This window comes from Bufo gargarizans, chromosome 10 (genome assembly GCF_014858855.1).
Source record: "Bufo gargarizans isolate SCDJY-AF-19 chromosome 10, ASM1485885v1, whole genome shotgun sequence".
NCBI classification, from domain to species: domain Eukaryota; kingdom Metazoa; phylum Chordata; class Amphibia; order Anura; family Bufonidae; genus Bufo; species Bufo gargarizans.
This window is the reverse complement of record NC_058089.1, coordinates 38,453,622-38,468,018: the sequence shown is the minus strand read 5'-3', so window position 1 is coordinate 38,468,018 and position 14,397 is coordinate 38,453,622. Positions and strand designations below refer to the sequence as shown.

Here is a 14,397-nt window from a genome sequence, read left to right as displayed (position 1 = left end):
AGCTGTGTACTGTGTAGCAGAACTGTATGTATAACCTGCAGGTAGCAGAGCTGTGTACTGTGTAGCAGATCTGTATGTGTAACCTGCAGGTAGCAGAGTTGTGTACTGTGTAGTAGATCTGTATGTGTAACCTGCATGTAGCAGAGCTGTGTACTGTGTTACAGAGATGTATGTGTAACCTGCAGGTAGCAGATCTGTATGTGTAACCTGCAGGTAGCAGAGCTGTGTACTGTGTAGTAGATCTGTATGTGTAACCTGCATGTAGCAGAGCTGTGTACTGTGTTACAGAGATGTATGTGTAACCTGCAGGTAGCAGATCTGTATGTGTAACCTGCAGGTAGCAGAGCTGTGTACTGTGTAGCAGATCTGTATGTGTAACCTGCAGGTAGCAGAGCTGTGTACTGTGTTACAGAGATGTATGTGTAACCTGCATGTAGCAGAGCTGTGTACTGTGTTACAGAGATGTATGTGTAACCTGCAGGTAGCAGAACTGTATGTGTAACCTGCAGGTAGCAGAGCTGTGTACTGTGTTGCAGATCTGTATGTGTAACCTGCAGGTAGCAGAGCTGTGTACTGTGTTACAGAGATGTATGTGTAACCTGCATGTAGCAGAGCTGTGTACTGTGTTACAGAGATGTATGTGTAACCTGCAGGTAGCAGAACTGTATGTGTAACCTGCAGGTAGCAGAGCTGTGTACTGTGTTGCAGATCTGTATGTGTAACCTGCAGGTAGCAGAGCTGTGTACTGTGTTGCAGATCTGTATGTGTAACCTGCAGGTAGCAGAGCTGTGTACTGTGTTACAGAGATGTATGTGTAACCTGCATGTAGCAGAGCTGTGTACTGTGTTACAGAGATGTATGTGTAACCTGCAGGTAGCAGAACTGTATGTGTAACCTGCAGGTAGCAGAGCTGTGTACTGTGTTGCAGATCTGTATGTGTAACCTGCAGGTAGCAGAGCTGTGTACTGTGTTACAGAGATGTATGTGTAACCTGCATGTAGCAGAGCTGTGTACTGTGTTACAGAGATGTATGTGTAACCTGCAGGTAGCAGAACTGTATGTGTAACCTGCAGGTAGCAGAGCTGTGTACTGTGTTGCAGATCTGTATGTGTAACCTGCAGGTAGCAGAGCTGTGTACTGTGTTACAGAGATGTATGTGTAACCTGCATGTAGCAGAGCTGTGTACTGTGTTACAGAGATGTATGTGTAACCTGCAGGTAGCAGAACTGTATGTGTAACCTGCAGGTAGCAGAGCTGTGTACTGTGTTGCAGATCTGTATGTGTAACCTGCAGGTAGCAGAGCTGTGTACTGTGTTACAGAGATGTATGTGTAACCTGCATGTAGCAGAGCTGTGTACTGTGTTACAGAGATGTATGTGTAACCTGCAGGTAGCAGATCTGTATGTGTAACCTGCAGGTAGCAGAGCTGTGTACTGTGTAGCAGATCTGTATGTGTAACCTGCAGGTAGCAGAGCTGTGTACTGTGTTGCAGATCTGTATGTGTAACCTGCATGTAGCAGAGCTGTGTACTTTGTTACAGAGATGTATGTGTAACCTGCAGGTAGCAGATCTGTATGTGTAACCTGCAGGTAGCAGAGCTGTGTACTGTGTAGCAGATCTGTATGTGTAACCTGCAGGTAGCAGAGCTGTGTACTGTGTAGCAGATCTGTATGTGTAACCTGCATGTAGCAGAGCTGTGTACTGTGTAGCAGTGCTGTATGTATAACCTGCATGTAGCAGAGCTGTGTACTGTGTAGCAGTGCTGTATGTGTAACCTGCATGTAGCAGTGCTGTGTACTGTGTAGCAGAGCTGTATGTGTAACCTGCATGTAGCAGTGCTGTGTACTGTGTAGCAGAGCTGTATGTGTAACCTGCATGTAGCAGAGCTGTGTACTGTGTTACAGAGATGTATGTGTAACCTGCAGGTAGCAGAGCTGTGTACTGTGTAGCAGATCTGTATGTGTAACCTGCATGTAGCAGAGCTGTGTACTGTGTAGCAGAGCTGTATGTGTAACCTGTATGTAGCAGAGCTGTGTACTGTGTCGCAGTGCTGTATGTGTAACCTGCATGTAGCAGAGCTGTGTACTGTGTAGCAGAGCTGTATGTGTAACCTGCATGTAGCAGAGCTGTGTACTGTGTAGCAGAGCTGTATGTGTAACCTGCATGTAGCAGAGCTGTGTACTGTGTAGCAGATCTGTATGTGTAACCTGCATGTAGCAGAGCTGTGTACTGTGTCGCAGAGCTGTATGTGTAACCTGCATGTAGCAGAGCTGTGTACTGTGTAGCAGTGCTGTATGTGTAACCTGCATGTAGCAGTGCTGTGTACTGTGTAGCAGAGCTGTATGTGTAACCTGCATGTAGCAGAGCTGTGTACTGTGTTACAGAGATGTATGTGTAACCTGCAGGTAGCAGAGCTGTGTAGCAGATCTGTATGTGTAACCTGCATGTAGCAGAGCTGTGTACTGTGTAGCAGAGCTGTGTGTGTAACCTGCATGTAGCAGAGCTGTGTACTGTGTAGCAGTGCTGTATGTGTAACCTGCATGTAGCAGAGCTGTGTACTGTGTAGCATAGCTGTATGTGTAACCTGCATGTAGCAGAGCTGTGTACTGTGTAGCAGAGCTGTATGTGTAACCTGCATGTAGCAGTGCTGTGTACTGTGTAGCAGTGCTGTATTTGTAACCTGAATGTAGCAGAGCTGTGTACTGTGTAGCAGAGCTGTATGTGTAATCTGCATGTATCAGAGCTGTGTGCTGTGTAGCGGAGCTGTATGTGTAACCTGCATGTAGCAGGCTGTGTACTGTGTTACAGGGATGTATGTGCAACCTGCATGTAGCAGTGCTGTGTACTGTGTTACAGAGATGTGTGTGTAACCGCATGTAGCAGAGCTTTTTACTGTGTAACAGAGATGTGTGTGTAACCTGGGAACTATAAATAAGTGTAAAATAAAACATAAAAATTCAGATCACCCCCCTTTTCCCAAAATGAAAGTAAAAGAACTAAAAAAATACACATCATGGGTGTCGCAATGTGTAAAAACACCCATTGTATAAAAATATATTCCCCATACAGCAAACGGCAAAACAGAAGAAAAAAAAAAGAGTCCAAATGTCCGATTCGCCGTTTTTGGTCGCTTCATTTGCTACAAAAATGTAAATAAAAAGTGATCAAAAAGTCTTAAACACCCCAGAATGGTATCAGTGAAAAGTTCAGATTGCCCCGCAAAAAATGAGCCCCCATCCAGCTCTGTACACATAATTCCCAAAAAGTTATAGAGCTCAAAATATGACGACAAAAAATAAATAAATCTGATTCTGTAAATCTCCTGTCACTCCGAGTTACTCAGAATTGGTAACCCTAATTAATAAATACATGCAGCATGAATGCATATATGCCGCTTCACACAGATCACAAGTGTTAGGCCTCTTGCACATGAACGTTGTTGGTCCATTCCGTGCATTGGGGACAGCAATTTGCAGTCCCCAATGCACGGGCAACGTGCGTGCAGCGGCCGGGACAGATCCAGACCCATTCAACTTGAATGGGTCCGTGAATATGTTCTACTTTTTTGCTGTGCGGAGGGATGGCCAGAAACACCACGGAAGCACTCTGTAGTGCTTCTGTGGGGATCCGATCCGTGTTTCTGTTCCGTTCAAGTGAATGGGTCGACATCACAGATGCGGGATGCACACGGCTGGTGCCCTGTGTATTGCGGAACCGCCGTATGTGGTCCACAATACGACCACAGGCACACAGCGACCATGTGCAAGAGGCCTTACAAAGATGGGATTTATGGTGCACATCCTCTTGTGCTTCCCATATTCCACAGATTTAGATCACACAGCTACTTACAGTTGTGCTGATAAGTTTACATACCCTTGCAGAATTTATGATTTCTTAAAGGGGTATTCTCATCTTCCCTTTTTCATACTTACCTTCCTTGAGCGTGATGTTCACTTCCTGTATTCTTCTCCCGGCCGGGCCGCGCTTGCGCAGAAGACTGAAGATTCTCTCCCGGCCGGGCCGCGCAATGTCCTGAACGCGCACAGCGCCGCGCATGTGCCATGGTGACTTATTCCTGGCCTGTATAGTACAGAGTCGGCGTGCGCATTCGCGGCTCTGTACTATACTGGCCAGGAAGAAGTCATCATGGCGCATGCGCAGCGGCATGCGCATTCAGGACATTGCGCGGCCCAGCCGGGAGAGAATTTTCCGTCTTCTGCGCAAGCGTGGCCCGGCGGGATTCGACAGGAGAGGTGACCGTGACCAGGGGAGACCAAAGACAACATCAGGTAAGAGGGGACTTATTTTCTAAAAAAGGATGGGAATTGGGTAATAAAATGTATTTAGAAAAATGGTCACTGTCAAATCATTAACAGATTTACCAGTGATCATTAAGATGAGAATACCCCTTTAACCATTGTTCAAAGAATATGATTGATACCACAGACACTTCTCTCTCGCTCGTGGTTAGTGGTCGGCTGAAGCCATTTATGTCAAACAACGGTGTTTACTCTTTATAAATCATAATCACAACACAAACTCCCCAAATGACCCTGGTCAGAAGTTTACACGCCCCAGTTATTAATACCATGTATTGCCCCCTTTAGCATCAATGACAGCTTGAAGTCTTTTGTGGCAGTTATGGATGAGGGTCTTTATTTTCTCAGATGGTAAAACTGCCCATTCTTCCTGTTGAAAAAAAAAAGCAATTCCACCACAGTTTTACGTGATTTTTATTTACGACATTCGATGTGCAATAAAACTGACTGGTTACTTTTATTCTACAGGTCAGATCGAATCCGGCAATACCTTATATGTATAGTTTTATTTGCGTTTTAATAGTGATAAAAAAAAAAAAAATATCCGATTTTTTTTGTCGCCATATTTTGAGCCCCATAACTTTTTTGTAATTATGTGTACAGAGCTGGATGGGGGCTCATTTTTTGCGGGGCAATCTAAACTTTTTACTGATACCATTCTGGGGTGTTTAAGACTTTTTGATCACTTTTTATTTACATTTTTGTAGCAAATGAAGTGACCAAAAACGGCGAATCGGACATTTGGACTCTTTTTTTTTTTCTGTTTTGCTGTTTGCCGTATGGGGAATATATTTTTATACAATGGGCGTTTTTACACATTGCGAAACCCATGATGTTTCCTTTTTTTTAATTTTGGGAAAAGGGGGGTGATCTGAATATTTATGGGTTTTTTTACACTTTTTTATAGTTCCCAGGTTACACACACATCTCTGTAACACAGTACACAGCTCTGCTACATGCGGTTAGACAAACTGCTCTATATACACAGTACACAGCTCTGCTACCTGCAGGTTGCACATACATCCCTGTAACACAGTACACAGCTCTGCTACATGCAGGTTACACATACAGCACCGCTACACAGCACACAGCTCTGCTACATGCAGATTACACATACAGCTCTGCTACACAGTACACAGCTCTGCTACATGCTGTTACACACACTGCTCTATATACACAGTACACAGCTCTGCTACATGCAGGTTACACATACATCTCTGTAACACAGTACACAGCACTGCTACCTTCAGGTTGCACATACATCCCTGTAACACAGTACACAGCTCTGCTACATGCAGGCTACACATACATCTGTGTAACACAGTACACAGCTCTGCTACCTGCAGGTTACACACACATCTCTAGTACAGAGCTCTATTTGATGGCTACTGTTCTGTACACTCTACCAGCTGCTGTGCACATCTGACCCCTCCCACACACGTGACTCGTCACATGGTCATGACGTCATCACAGGTCCTTTGCCTCTCCAGCAGCTAGCAGCTCCGTCAGGTGAAGAGTGTGTGTAGTAGGGCGTATTTTGAGTTAGGGAGGACGGAGTTTTGGCTGATGCCTGATGGAGGACGGAGTTTTGGCTGATGTCTGAGGTCTGATGGAGTTTTGCCTGACGGAGGACGGAGTTTTGTCTGATGTCTGAGGTCTGATGGAGTTTTGTCTGACGGAGGACGGAGTTTTGTCTGAGGTCTGATGGAGTTTTGGGTGACGGAGGACGGAGTTTTGTCTGATGTCTGATGGAGTTTTGCCTGACGGAGGACGGAGTTTTGTGTGATGTCTGAGGTCTGATGGAGTTTTGCCTGATGGAGGACGGAGTTTTGTCTGATGTCTGAGGTCTGATGGAGTTTTGTCTGATGGAGGACGGAGTTTTGTCTGATGTCTGAGGTCTGATGGAGTTTTGGGTGACGGAGGACGGAGTTTTGTCTGATGTCTGATGGAGTTTTGCCTGACGGAGGACGGAGTTTTGTCTGATGTCTGAGGTCTGATGGAGTTTTGGGTGATGGAGGACGGAGTTTTGTCTGATGTCTGATGGAGTTTTGGGTGACGGAGGACGGAGTTTTGTCTGATGTCTGATGGAGTTTTGCCTGATGGAGGACGGAGTTTTGTCTGATGTCTGAGGTCTGATGGAGTTTTGTCTGACGGAGGACGGAGTTTTGTCTGAGGTCTGATGGAGTTTTGGGTGACGGAGGACGGAGTTTTGTCTGATGTCTGATGGAGTTTTGCCTGATGGAGGACGGAGTTTTGTCTGATGTCTGAGGTCTGATGGAGTTTTGTCTGATGGAGGACGGAGTTTTGTCTGATGTCTGAGGTCTGATGGAGTTTTGGGTGACGGAGGACGGAGTTTTGTCTGATGTCTGAGGTCTGATGGAGTTTTGCCTGACGGAGGACGGAGTTTTGTCTGATGTCTGATGGAGTTTTGGGTGATGGAGGACGGAGTTTTGTCTGATGTCTGAGGGCTGATGGAGTTTTGTCTGACGGAGGACGGAGTTTTGTCTGATGTCTGATGGAGTTTTGCCTGACGGAGGACGGAGTTTTGTCTGATGTCTGATGGAGTTTTGCCTGACGGAGGATGGAGTTGTGGATGATGTCTGACGATGTCCTAATATGTATGCCGTATACTTACATTTATTTATATAGTAAAGTGCCACCTGGTGGTCACAGTGTATAGCAATGTGCATGTCCACCCAAGGAACAGAGTGCTGGCAGACACATTTACTTATATTATAGTGTGGTTCCTTAGCACTAGCATAGCAGTACAGCTGAGAAGAATTCAGCAGGGGATGTAAGAAGGCATTGTACGGTCAGCTGCTGCCAGAGGGGTAAGGAGACTGATTCTGTCCTGAGATGGTCCAGGGTGGACACATGGATCATAGATCAAGATTTCTATCTATACAGATAATACATTAGCCCCCAATATTGCCACCCTCAGGGAAGGTTTAAAGAACTAAATAATACATTTAATCTGAGCTGTTTCATAAATCTCCCAATCTCTCTCGCCAGCTGGGCCTGCTCCATACACGGAGGTGCCAGCTGTGTAAAGCCTTAGCCCTCATCCACACTTCCGTGTCAGTATAACATACGCAAATTAAACCATCCTTATATAATTTGTGAAGATGTCCGTGAAGGATCCGTGGTTGGTCCATGTGTGGACAAACATAGCCTGAACACCCCTTAGTGACCAAGCACATTTTAAAAAAATTGCATTACAAGAGCTAGAACTTTTTTGTTTTTTCATAAATGTACTTGTATGAGGTCTTATTTTTTGCAGGACAAGTTATAGTTTTTAATGCACAATTTTAAGTACATGTAATGATTGATTAAAGACAGCAGTTTAGCTTAAACCCCCTTTGTTTACGTCAGTATGGGTGGTCACTAATGGGTTAAAATAAATGGATCAGTATGCTGGCCGTAAAAAAAAAGAAAACAGCATGCGTCCGTGAAAAACAGAAATGTGGATAAAGCCTTAGGCCTCATGCACACGGCCGTTGTTTTGGTCCGCATCTGAGCCGCAGTTTTGGCGGCTCGGATGCGGACCCATTTACTTCAATAGGGCCGCAAAAGATGCGGACAGCACTCCGTGTTCTGTCCGCATCCGTTGCTCCATTCCGTGGCCCCGCTAATTTTTTTTTTAACATGTCCTATTCTTGTCCTCGCTTTGCGGACAAGAATAGGCATTTATATTAAAGACTGTCCGTGATTTGTGGACTGCAAAACATACCACGGTCGTGTGCATGAGGCCTTATTCACACGTCAGTGATTTCCATCAGTTATTGTGAACAAAAACCAGGATTGGAGGCTACACAGAAACAATGTATAAGGGAAAGCTCTGCACCTGTTCTGTGTTTAGAGCCGCACCTGGTTTTGGCTCAGATGGAAATCACTGACCGAACACTGACTGTGTGAATAAGGCATAAAACAGAAGACACCCGGCCACTGTGACCGGGACAGGAGATCCTGGTCATTTAAGCCTCTGATACTAGGGGCAATAGTAGATCTAAGCCAGGGATCATACTGCTGTCGAACACAAGGCTCTACTAGAAATTTTTACTTTATCTGCAGTGTGGAGTGGCATTCGATTGGCATCTGTTATCAACAAGCTTCCTTCCTACCCACCCACCCAGAAACGTGGCACCTCGCACATTCATCTGCGGCTGCCAACATCTTCCAACACATAAGCCTACTGACCTATAAAAAGCAGGGATTATCTCTACCAGGACAAACCTCTACTGAGCCACCTAGGGCAACAGTGGTTTAAAGGGGTCCTCTCACTTCAGCAAATAGCATTTATTATGTAGAAAAAGTTAATACAAGGCACCTACTAATGTATTGTGATTGTCCATATTGTTTCCTTCGCTGGCTGAATTAATTTTTCCATCACATTATATATACACTGCTCGTATCCATAGTTACGACCACCCTGCAATCCAGCAGCAGTGAGTGCTTGCAAACTATAGGAAAAAGCACCATCCTATGTGTGCTCCCACGGTTTCAGCCACCAGAGAGACCTGCACTTTTTCCTATAGTGTGCAAGTATGACCTCTGCTGCTTGATTGCAGGGTGGTCATAACCATGAAAAAAAGCAGTGTATAATGTTATGGAAAAATGAATCCAGCCAGCAAAGGAGGCAATATGGACAATCACAATACATTAGTAAGTGCCTTGTATTAACTTTCTCTACATGATAAATGCCACTTGCTGAAGTGAGAGGACCCCTTTTAAGGCTGTTTTAAGAAGGACAATAGCAAAGTCTGTCATGTTCCAGACAGTGAACACGGACGTGTTTTAAAACAGACCACACAAGGGTGGCGTCCGTGTACAGTCCATGTCCCACAGACCCATTCATTTGAACAAATAATTGTTGTGGGAAAAATGGACAAAGATAAAACATGCTGTGATTTCCACGTCCCTGGGTAATGGACAAATGAAGGGGTCCGTTTTTAGTCCAGGTGGTGTTGGACAACACTCGGAGGGAAGGACGGTGCCTTGCTCAAGATCCAACGCTATGAGCCAGATCAGAGAGCCGCTAGAAAGCAGGAGCTTTCACAGACCTGGGCTGCCCTTGTATTACAGCTGTTTGCCAGGGGTTCCCAGAAATTATAATGGATCAGGGCGGCTCATATTAAAAGGGTTGTGTGTGAGGAGCACTTCCTTCCACTTACAGTTCCTGGGGTGGCTCCATGCGTGGATTATTACATTCTACCATTATGATGACTATTGTTCCTTCCCCTCAGGTGATCGGCAGCTCACTACTTTTCGTACATGACAGACGTGGGTTCTCCAATGTATGGATGATAGATTTTGGTAAAACGACTCCAGCACCATCGCATATTAACCTCCGGCATGATGTCCCCTGGGAGCCGGGAACCCATGAAGACGGCTACCTGCTAGGACTAAAGAACCTTATTGCCACTCTCCGAGATACCATGCATATGGTAGAAGAGACTGCAGAAGAGACATCAGAATGTGTAGTCCAGGAGGGCGAGAAGTGCACAGTTGGTGAAACGACTTTACTGAAAAGGGAGATCGAGACAAATACTACAAATGGGGAAAACAGGGAGCTTTGAAGGAGACAGTAGGCACACACCTCTACCGCCTGGTAACTCAGACCTAGGAATTCATGAATGGATTTTCTTCGCTAAAATGACTAGAACAACAGAACTGGTCGCTGTCGTGTGGACTTGGGTTACTGCAATGAACCCATGTGAATGTTGCTCAGAATCTGAGAAGCAGGAGATGATATACTATACACTGATAGAGAATAGGGAATGAGTCGATCTTCTATGAAGATATAAGGCCACTGGAAAACCAGGCACCACATACACTGACCGGCTGCTCTTCGTGTCGACCTATAAGACAGCAAAGAACTGGGTCTCTTGACTGTTACTGTACAGAGGGATGACGGAAGGATCCAGATCGCCCCGTAGCGGGTGGGGCAGGACAATCTTAATACTATATAGTGTTCAGTTTCATTCCATTATATGGCAAAACACTGTTCTTCCATTAATAACACAACATGATTTGTAAAAGCCAGTAAATGTGTTTTATAATATTGTGCAGAGTGAAATGAGACCTGTATTCAGACTATCAACAATATCACAGTGTGAGAGAACTTTTAGTTTCATTCATTTTAAATAAAAGTGTATCCACAGACCAGCCATCATATCATACAGTACAAAAACGCCTTGACGACTGCCTCCGCTTGTGTACAATTCACTGTATTTTTACATATTTTATTTATATATATATATTATTTATACTTATTTGGCCTTGCAATCAGAAGAAAGCATTAAGGGAAGGTGGGAGACGTAAAAAGCAACATTCGGGATGATCAAGGCCGCAGAGTCCCTTCATATGTGACAAGATAGGCCTACATTGTGCGCCATTCATGTCCAGTTAAATGGGTCAGTAAAATCAAATACGATGAACGCAAGCGTCTTTCCTTAGAAGGTTAATGCACAGCTAAGGTCCAGAGAACAAGGGTCTACGTTTCAAGGCCACCATTGCAATTAAAAGTGCTTAAAAGTGTTTTGCCTAATAAAGTCATTCTATGATTTGTAGAATACGGCAAAGGAGGTTTCATGGATGTGCTGATCTAAGGATAATGCAGAAAGGGTTACAGGAAAGAACATACAAATATTCAATAGAAGGCTTATGGGCAATACTCAAGTACTGTAGGGAGTGGCATTCATAGTCCAAGTGTGGTCACTAACAGCTCGATACGCAGACCCTGCAAGCTCCAGACGTCTTCACATATTGCAGCTTTCCTTTGGCACTTCAAGGGCAGAGCGTTTTCCATTTCAGTCCTGCCCTTCATCTGCCTTCCACTTTAGAGAGTCCTCTTTGTGGGCGTCAGGTCTTATTTGATTTCTCATTCCTCCTAGAAGATTTGATGTCGCCTCAGTGGCTACTATAAATGGCTTTACTACAGTGGGTGGAATTTGCCGCAACACTCCGCCAACAGCACCAGTCAGGCCCTTTTGTTCATGCCCACGTGATGCTACTTCACATATAGTTTGCGCTGTGTCAATTACACCCTAGAAAGTAGGGGAAAGCAGTGTTACAGCAGCTCCATGTGGAAAACTTGTAACTGGTGTATGACAAGCACTCACCTCTCGTACGGTGTCGTAGGCCTTCGCCACCCCTTCCCGTAGATCTGCAGGCTGGTGCCCTCTCCTCAGTCTACGTGGCTGTCTAACATCAAGTGAGCCACGTGAAACAGGTGGTGTTGGTGAAAGAATGTCATACACAGTCTCTGCTGTGGCCTAAAATTGAGAAGAGAGGTAGCAATGCAATGCATGTCTTAAAAGTGTTTTCCAAGATTTTTGTACTGAAGACCTATTCTCAGGAAAGGTCATCAGTATCTGATCGGTGGGGGTCTCAGAAGGCATTGGTGCTCCTGTGGGTGCAGCGGCCTTCTCCGTGCTTACCAAGCACAGCGCCATACATTGTATAGTGGCTGTGCTGGTATCGCAGCACTTCACAACGGGGCTGAGCTGCGCCTAGGCCATGAGATGAACGTGACGTCATGGCCCAAAGCTGTGATAAGGCCGCAGCACTACTGTGAGCGCTGATACCTTCTCAAACAGCTGATTGGTGGGGGTCCTGAGTGTTGGACCCGAGCTGATCAGATACTTTTGATCTATCCAGAGGATAGGTCATCAGTTAAAATATCTCGGAAGACCCCTTTAATGCCCATATAACCCTGCCAGAAGTACTCTTCTATGTTTCTTTACCTGTATGGCTTGGACTAGCCGGTTACTGAGCTCTAGTGCTGCAGAAGCTGTGGAAGTGCCAAAAGAAGCTGCCCCTCTCTGTAATCCACGAATAATGCGACCATCCTTCCTGTACTGTTCAATGGGCAGCCAGAAAAGGTCTCGCACACCATGGACTAAAACAACAGGTAGACAGTAACAGTCATCAATATATCTAACAATATGACAGACATATTCAGTACACAACACATGGAATAATAATGAGCTTCATATAAAAACGTTACCTTTATTGCGCTCAGCGCCACTGGAGACAGTGACTTGTGACATCATATATGTATACGGCAATAAACTGTACGAAGTTTTGCACAATAAATCAAATAATTGCTAAATTTGCAACCAATACAGCTTAAAAAGAAATATAAGCAATTTGCCAATTATAAAATTCTCCAAGCATTTTGTGTCTATAACTCCATAGACACAGTGGTGGTAATATACTGACATCTATGGTAAAAAATAAAAATCCACATGGACATGTTCAGCATATGCTCCGGGAGCTCTTGTGTTGCAGACATCAAATGTATTCAAATAAGGAGATGTGAACAGAACCTAAGCGTTTCCCGGGTGTGACAAATCATTCCCAATATAATAGGGTTAAAAATCACAATACTATACAATATCATATAATATACAATACTAGCCATTACAAAAAAGGGCTTCCAAATTGTAAAAAATTTAGATCGATAGATAAGACAGTAAGGACTGATAATCAGCAAGCACGCAGTACTCACACAGCTGTACAACTGAATGCATTGGACCTACTCCTCCCAAAATTCCCGGCAGCTGATTTTTGCGGATGTCTGTCAGCCACTCATTGAGAGCATAAGAGAACACCTTGTCCGCCCCAAGCAACCTGTGGGTATGAGGAGGAAGAATGTATAAATAGTCTCAGGTAATAAGGAACCACAATTCTGTAATATGCTAATGAGGAAAAAATACTAATTGTTTACCCGCCGTCTCAAGTTCACACCAGATCAGTGTGTTTATAGGGGTTTTTGATATTCATGACCAATCCACAGGATAAGTCATCAATACGAGCTTGGTGGCGGACCAGCACCCCACCAATCAGTTTTTACAGGAAGTAAACAGTGCACGGAGCTGGAGTGCCACAGCGCCGTACACTGAATAGTGGCCATTCTTGGGTACTGCAGCTCAGTACCCGAGAATGGCCACTACACAGTGTACGGAGCTGTGGTATTCCGGCTCCATACACAGTTTACTTCCTAGAACAATGGCTGCAGGCAACAGCCAAATCGGTGGAGGTAATGGGTGCCGGTCCCCAATTTGATCTCCTATGGATATCTTTATCCTGGAAACCTCTTTACTTTGAGCATTGTTAATAAGCAGCGGGACAGTGTTACGGCATTTCATATTGCAGCTAGTCACTAATACAACCATTTTCATCCATTTTGCAGAGATTAATTTTACCAGTCTGAAATCTGGAAAAAAATAAAAACGGAACTACTATGAAAACGCTTAGACTTTCCTATGGTATTGTTATATAACAGGCAAGGTCCTAACTAACGTCACAATGTGTATGACCCTGCCCGAACTGCTGCATTACAACCACAGGAAAGAAAACATTTCCTGCATGTCTCCTTGAGATCTAAAAAAAATGATCAGATATGTGGGTTTCCCCCAGTCCAAGGGCAGATCTAAAAGCAGCCTGTTTATATATCCATTTACACTTCTCTGGTTTAAAGCTTTCGGCTTCCTTATACAAAGTAATAACCCTCCTACAAGTCAGCCTCACCATGGGCCGTCCACCATGGAGCCTGTACAGAGGCACACAGAATCCCTATAGTTCTGTACTATGAGACGTACGCACTCTGTAGGTCACGGTTTGATGTCTTCTTATGGAGCTGTGGAAAATAGTACTACAATACGATGTCTATACTTACCGACGCTTTAGTTGGTAAAATCAGGACATATAAGCTCTGCCCAAGTGAATGCCCACTTTTGTGTGGGGTTTATGTTAACTCTGCCCATTTTTTGCCTGGGACAGCAAAAATTTGCTGGGACAGTCTCTGAAAATCAGGGACAGTCCCAGCAATTCGGGGCAGTTGGCAAGTATGGATGGCTACATGAAGACATTGTCCCATGACAAAAGGGGACAACTACACTGCAACTTTTTTTTGTAATGATAGTTAAAGGCTATGGACACCTTCAAAGGGAATTTTTGTTTATAATTGCATTTTACTCACTTTTGGCTAAAAATAATATTTTCAATTGGCCTCCATTAAAAATATTGAGCCGTTCTGTCCCAAAGAGTTAACTATTTTTCTAGCTGTGTGATT

The 14,397-nt window shown here is 44.5% G+C and overlaps 2 protein-coding genes across 3 annotated transcripts in view; one reads left to right on the top strand and one right to left on the bottom strand.

The window, feature by feature from the left end:
- Nucleotides 1-10,493, top strand: part of LOC122920318 (inositol-trisphosphate 3-kinase B-like) — a 66,323-nt gene extending 55,830 nt beyond the window's left edge. For both annotated transcript variants that reach the window (XM_044269731.1, XM_044269732.1), the window contains exon 8: nucleotides 9,563-10,493. In XM_044269731.1, coding sequence (XP_044125666.1) covers nucleotides 9,563-9,895 — 333 coding nt within the window. In that variant the 3' untranslated portion in view covers nucleotides 9,896-10,493. The remainder of the gene's footprint in view (nucleotides 1-9,562) is intronic.
- ATG2A (autophagy related 2A) overlaps nucleotides 10,349-14,397 on the bottom strand; it is a 132,516-nt gene continuing 128,467 nt past the window's right edge. The window contains exons 39-42 of the mRNA XM_044269730.1: nucleotides 12,832-12,953; nucleotides 12,065-12,219; nucleotides 11,441-11,593; nucleotides 10,349-11,365 (exon numbers count right to left, since the gene is read on the bottom strand). Of these exons, the coding sequence (XP_044125665.1) occupies nucleotides 11,129-11,365; nucleotides 11,441-11,593; nucleotides 12,065-12,219; nucleotides 12,832-12,953 (667 nt within the window). The 3' untranslated portion in view covers nucleotides 10,349-11,128. The remainder of the gene's footprint in view (nucleotides 11,366-11,440; nucleotides 11,594-12,064; nucleotides 12,220-12,831; nucleotides 12,954-14,397) is intronic.